Raw genomic sequence first — 6,552 nt, forward strand, 5'->3', positions numbered from 1 at the left:
ATATATATATATATAGTGTACATCTTTGATGTGGTCAAAAACTTGTTTTAACTGTTACCTTAAAAACATGGAAAGCCTCAAACTGGATGTTGCGGCTCTTGTCCCGCAGCAGGTTCATCATTAGTTTGAGATTCTCCGGCTTGCTGATGTATTTCGTCATTATGGTGAAATTGTGCCGGTCGAGAAGCAACTCCCCCAGTAACTAGATCATTTCAGAGCAAGACACAGACATTAATATTCATTTGAATTCATATATTTAGTTGCAAATTTGCCAAATTGAGTCCGAAACTTTCTTTGCCTGCATAAATGTGTATAACTTTAAAGATTGGCTAGTTTCACTCCCTCATGTACAAACACTTCTAGTGTTAACAAACTTTAAACCGTATCACAAATCAATAATAAACTTTATAACTTGAGAGAGATAGCAGGTTTAATTTGTCAGTGGGGGACCAGTTTGTTTAGAGATTATGGCTTCAGAACTTCATGATAACATGAATGTTATTCAGATTACGGTGACAGTAATGTAGCACTAAATGTAGTCAAAAACACAAAGTGTAGAAAACACCATATACTAAAAGGTGCGTCAGAGGACATGTAAAACATGCAAAGTGGTCCCACCACTAGATGGCAGTCAAGACAAGGTGATGGAAGAGCGGTTCAGAGAAACCAAACACTGTGACCAGACCCGGTCTTTAAATAGCTCTCTTACACCATGACATGAGACCTGTTTACTGGCTCCTTACCTTGAGGGACTGCCTCTTAGTCACGTAGTTTTCTGAGTGGAGTAACTTCTCATATTCACTGAAGAACTGCAGAGAAAGGGAAGAGGTAGTGAGAGAGTCATCAAAATGCGTCAAGTAGCGGTTTACACAATCTCATCCTTGTCTTGTACCCAAACACAACGACAGGACGGGAACAGATTTGCCCTCACAGACTGACAGATACTTTGTGTTCACAGCCTGCATATTATGTCCCAAATGTCTGGTTTCATGTTTGTTGAGGAAAGAGGCTCTGCCAGCATGCCAAACACCCAGACTACCACAGTTTAAATTTACATAAACCTGGTGAAGAGAAAGCGGTGAAGTTCCTCTAAAGCAAGGAGTCGCAGGCCAGACAGTAATAAATGTGCAGGTTTAAAACCAGGTACAACGCAGGACAATCTGTTCTCCTGACCAGCAAACCAAATGTGGAATAGAAAATGTATTTATCAAAATAAATACGCAACACGTTTGAATTTAATTTAGATTCATTCAATACAGTACATGACCTTTAACCCTTTCTATCTCACTTCGGGTGAATCTACTTGCCTTTTAAAAACACTAGTTTTCGGTTGAGTGGGCACTTACTCTGTCATAATGCTGCTCCAGGAACTCTGCACTCAGTAGTTTGTGTCTTGTGAGGAGGTCCTGAAAGTAGACAATGCAGACAGTGAGAAACACATTCAGCCTGGATGGTCATCAGTTAAGTCTGGTCCTGTTTGTCTCCTCTCTGAAGCACACGCATGAATAATCCTTAAAATAAAAAAACTGAAAACCTCCATCAAAATTAGAGAAGAAAGAAATGTTTTGGGTTATAGTGTTCGTGATATTTCTGGACATAACCCTCATGTGACGACTGGTTTATCTGCTGCAATTATGTTGGCAAATAAATCCTCTATTGGATCCTCTACCACCATCAACAAAGTAGCAGCAAGTAGGACATGGGGTCGCTGAAGAGAGATAAAAACAATATCTCTGCTAATCACTTACAGTATCTCAGTGAGTTACTGTTAAAGATGTAAGGAGCCACACTGTTTCTGTGCATGACTCAAAACAGCTGAACGAATGAGCCAACTTACTTTGAAAGTGGCAAATGCGTCTGAGGCGATGTCGAAGGTGGACATCTCCACGTATCTGAAGAAGTCGTAGAACTGCTCCGACCACAGCGTGATTTTGGCCAGCGGCTCGTGTCTGATGCACTCTCTCAACATGATGCCGCAGTTTAGGGCGATCTCTGGAGACTCATACCTGCACAGACCAACATGTGACAAGGACGTATCATCATATAGGAGCATACCACACACACACACATTCATTTCTTGATACCAAATAACACATCACCAGTTGTGCTAATTAAAAATGTACCATGACAAAGAGCAACGTAACAGAGCATTTAAAGCAACCCGTTTCTTTTTATTCCGGTCACTGGCTTTGAAACAAGTGACAATGGTACACTTGTTTGGAGCAGATGTCACATATTAATAACATCAGAGAATGTAATATTTTCTATCAAAGTGGATTGGGGATGTGTGTGAGTGTGAGTGTGAGTGTGTTCTTACCCTTTCAGCAGCATGAAGAGGATATTCTGCTGGGTGCAGAGGTACTCCACCGTCGGCGTCCGGGTGCCAATCTGACGCCTCAGGATGTTGTTGAAGATTTGAGCCACATCCTTCTTACCCTGGAGGCAACAGATGAAGCACATAAAGGTGTGATAAAGCACACATGAAATATAATAGAGAAAACGATACACACAAAGGTTTATACAGCATACTTCTAGACTGACAAAAAAAAAAAAATCTGACCGATATGTCAAAACTAACCGATAAATAAATAAATAAATGATGAATGGAGACAGATGTCCTCTTATGACAAAACCAAGGACCCTTCTATTTACAAAAAGGACAACAATTCAGCACAAACCAAATGTGTGCAGAACTAAGATGTTGAATTCTATGTGATTTGCAATTTCTTCCCCGGTTTCTATTTTCTGTCCAGGCAGTGAGGACGAGAGAGGGTGAAAGAGGAAGAGAGCGATCACACAACACAATGAGTCACGCTGTGATCGGGTGAGTCAGAAAGCAGCAGTTATTACACCAGTCTGACATATTGCAGGGAGACGTGAGTTTGCCCACGTATCACCATTAGGCAGATGTGTGCGTTTTTAAAAACACGCATCCCTCGACGTCTCACCTCGAAGTCGATGAGCTGGAGGTCTGCTATTAGGGTGCTGAGCAAGCCACTGTTGTACAGCTCCTGGGCAAGCTGGGCCACTGCTTCTGTTTGGGGCTCCTTCTCATTGGTCCCATACAGGATCTCCTTCATGGCCACCAGGCTTTTTGACACCTCCTCTGTGGCCTGAAACACACACACACATTACATCATTTCAAGCATCAGAAAAGCTCCTTCCAACTCATTGTTACCCCACAAAAAGAGTGATGAATCCCCAAACTAAGAGGAGCTAGATTCACCCTACCTTCTCAGCCTTTTTGTCAGAAATGTCATGCTTCTCGAGCACCGTCATGCTGTCCTTAAGGTTCTTGACGATGTCCGCCGGCGACTTGTGGGACTTGCCAAAGGGGAACGGCATGGCGGAGAGTTACCACGAGCTACCAGGCAGTGGGCTGTCCACCTACATGTATGAAACATAAAACTGGATCAGAGCTGGACGGCTGAGCTGAGAACTAAGAGCATGTAAAAAGTAAAAAAGGGGGCAGAGACAATGTTGTGGTGTAGCAGGTGATAACAGATATATAGCCAGTGACTCGCTGAGGAATCACAAGTCGTGCTCATGCAAACATAGCAATGATAGCATGCAAGTCTGGGCAAAGGCTGACGAAACGGATCCTAAGAATGATAACAGTCGATACAACACAAATCACGGATGTGTCAAGCTTCACCTCTACAAAACACCTCAAACTTCATATTGACAGCTTGTATGGTTGGTTGGTTGACGCATCAGTTACAGGATGTGTTATTTTTATAACTATTAGGACGTGTGTTAAACAACATATAATTTACCACACTTATCTATTAAAATGACATGTTCTTTTCTCACCTAACTCTCACTAACACTACCAGTAACTCAATGCTCATGGGTTAAACAATAGATAAGTAGTTAATATTGCATTACACTGTCTCAATAACATATCTATACTTTGGCATCGCTGTTGTGAATCAACAAGGCCAAAGGTAGCGTACAGCCTGTGATAGTTCTGACCTTTAATGCGCCGATGAGAAGTACAATCTAATTAATCTTCTGGTGATTGTCAGTAAATTATTAATTAACCACGCAATGTTTACTATTACATAGGTCTACTTGCACCATGACATAGCCTCGGCCCTTTGTTTGACCCACTCCCTTAACATCAACTAACAAGTCCAAATAAACACTGTCATATTAAACATATAACACCTTCTCAGGGAAGTCATTTAGGTAAATAAAACATACCCATCGAGTGATAAAACCAAGATAAAACTGAACCATATCTCACTGCTGCTCTTATTTAACTGGGTTACAAGAACCCTTATCTCCACAACTCCCCGACCCACCCAACCACCTGACGTAAACTACGGGGCAAAAGCCGCAGTTTTCTGAGCAAACAAGAAGCCAAGAAAGCCTAAACTATGACGGCAAAATGTGCTCCTTTCTTCATATATTGGGTCACAAATCCATCGTCATTGTTCTTTATGTTCATATATATTCTTCGATACACATTTATAATGTACACAGTAGTTACATGTTTATGCTTAGTTTCTCTGTTCTACTTTGTTGTCTTTAATGTCCTTGTTTTTATCTTGTTTATCTGTATAATCTATGTATGTGGCTGAGAGCAATGTGTAAACCGAAGTCAAATTCATTGTATAAAGCTGAGTCAGATTCTGACGTAGGATGACTACCTATCCCAAGAACTCAAGACAGAAACATATCAATAAAGCACAGAAATCATCTCCATTAAAATATGCTTTACCAGTATGATACTGAGGTTTGCCAAAACATCAACGCTAGTCACTTAGAGCTGCTGATCTATCAGTCTGTCACCAACCTGTTGTCCTGCACCAGATCCTCTAGACTCTGAACCCTAACCCTGGAGTAGTCACACTGGTCCTCTTATAGTCCTGATAGGGAGTCCACATTTAGAAAGCAACGCTGGGGCCAGGAATATAAACCCAAGCAGCAAAAGTGGGAGGTGCAGTCCCACTATAGTATGTGATGTGTCATGTGTGACTGGGCTGAAGTTTGCACTTGCTTAACTTGAATCTTTATTAATCTGGACACACCTCGATTTCGCCAGGTGGCCCAAACCGTCTGTCTGCACAGACTAATGCTCGTTAGTGTGTAAGTGATGACCAGCAGGCTGCAAGAACCGCCTTCAGTGTCAGTCAGTGACGCAAATAGGAGTGAAACATATGGCAGGTTCAAAATCAGCTGGTGGCCGCTAACCACAACAATGAATCACGTTAGTAATCCGGTATCGTGTGCATGAGTAATGTTAAGGCCAACGAATAAATGGCAAGATGTGCTGCGGATGCATTAATACCTTTCTAGATACTGAACTATAGTCATGTGAACCAGAGCATGCTTTTATACATCCACAGTTAGTAGGGCCTGAAGTAGTTACCCACAAGAAAAACACACAAACAAAAGTACTATATGTATAAGTACTGTAATATTTCAATCACTGTGCACCAAACAACAGTGCTACCACTGGCTGGCTTCTGGAAGTGTGTGTGTCGACACACACAGAAGGCCTCCGCAGGCCGAAAGCTTAGAAACCCTTTTCCTACCTGCTTTGATTTAACGTTAGCTTCATTTAAAATAGCTTAGATATAGTAAGTAACCTACGCCATAAAAGCCAGATTTGAAACGTACCGCGTTATATCGGTAACGTCAGTTAGCTTAGCCCTGCTAGCATAACGTTAGCCAGGCCTGGCAGTCAGGTTAGCAAATGTAGCTAACAAGCTATACCTTCAAGGCAGCAGTGGCTAGCTACAGTAGCCTCACACCACAATGCTTGCAGATAGCAGTAACGTTAGCTCACACCAGTATATATAACGTTACCTTGTGTTGGCTCTAGTTTCCCCCGATTTGTCAAGACAGCAAAGGTCAACTTGGATGCTTCCTTGTTCGTATAGCTTACTATAAGCTAATTGTGCAGCCCCTTGTTGTCTCTCAGTTCTTTCTCTGAGATCGACTGGTAACGTTTTGCAGCGGAGTGGTTGTCACAGCAGCAGCGTACTCTACCGCCCCCCTGTGGCCGTCTTGTGTCATGGCAACAAGCCCGCGAGGAAGGCAGGTGACCGCACGAGGGCGTGCTCAGCCCATGGACAGATGTGTTCTTCTTCTTCTTTGAGTTTAATGGCGGACTACAAAACCAACGTTTAAGGTGCATGCCGCCACCTACTGTACCGGAGTGTGTAACATCATGACTTTATGATAGTTATCATTTAAACACAATAATAATGTTATTTATAAAAAAAACAAAAAACAATATATGTACAACAAACAAACAATATTGTGTAATGTTATTTATAAATTAAATAAAAAATAAAAAAAGATTGTGTAATGTTATTTATAAATTTAAAAAATAACAAACAAACAAAACTTTTTGTTTGCGGTCGTGGAAAGTATCCTAACTTACTATAATGAAGTAGGAATGTTTGGTGGTAATAGTAATTGATTCAGGCAACCATGCCACAAAATACACCTGAGTTAATAGTGTACACTAGGGGTCGTCATAATAGTGTGTACTAGGGCCTGTTGTAATAGTGTGCACTAGGGCCTGTTGGAATAGTG

The 6,552-nt window shown here is 41.6% G+C and overlaps 1 protein-coding gene across 3 annotated transcripts in view; it reads right to left on the reverse strand.

Annotated features, from left to right (window-relative positions):
* The window catches only part of cab39 (calcium binding protein 39), a 13,153-nt gene extending 7,163 nt beyond the window's left edge, over nt 1-5,990 (reverse strand). Inside the window, exons 1-8 of one of the 3 annotated variants that reach the window (XM_031860950.1) lie at nt 5,818-5,990; nt 3,232-3,387; nt 2,949-3,113; nt 2,318-2,436; nt 1,838-2,006; nt 1,347-1,406; nt 744-809; nt 59-202 (exon numbers count right to left, since the gene is read on the reverse strand). In XM_031860950.1, the coding sequence (XP_031716810.1) occupies nt 59-202; nt 744-809; nt 1,347-1,406; nt 1,838-2,006; nt 2,318-2,436; nt 2,949-3,113; nt 3,232-3,345 (837 nt within the window). In that variant the 5' untranslated portion in view covers nt 3,346-3,387; nt 5,818-5,990. Of the gene's footprint in view, nt 1-58; nt 203-743; nt 810-1,346; nt 1,407-1,837; nt 2,007-2,317; nt 2,437-2,948; nt 3,114-3,231; nt 3,388-4,801; nt 5,797-5,817 lie in introns of those variants that run through there. The other 2 variants (XM_031860951.1, XM_031860952.1) reach the window with 2 other exon arrangements.
* Between the last annotated feature and the right edge of the window lie 562 nt (nt 5,991-6,552).

This window comes from Anarrhichthys ocellatus, unplaced genomic scaffold (genome assembly GCF_004355925.1).
Source record: "Anarrhichthys ocellatus isolate YVR2014 unplaced genomic scaffold, GSC_Weel_1.0 scaffold24, whole genome shotgun sequence".
Lineage (NCBI taxonomy): Eukaryota > Metazoa > Chordata > Actinopteri > Perciformes > Anarhichadidae > Anarrhichthys > Anarrhichthys ocellatus.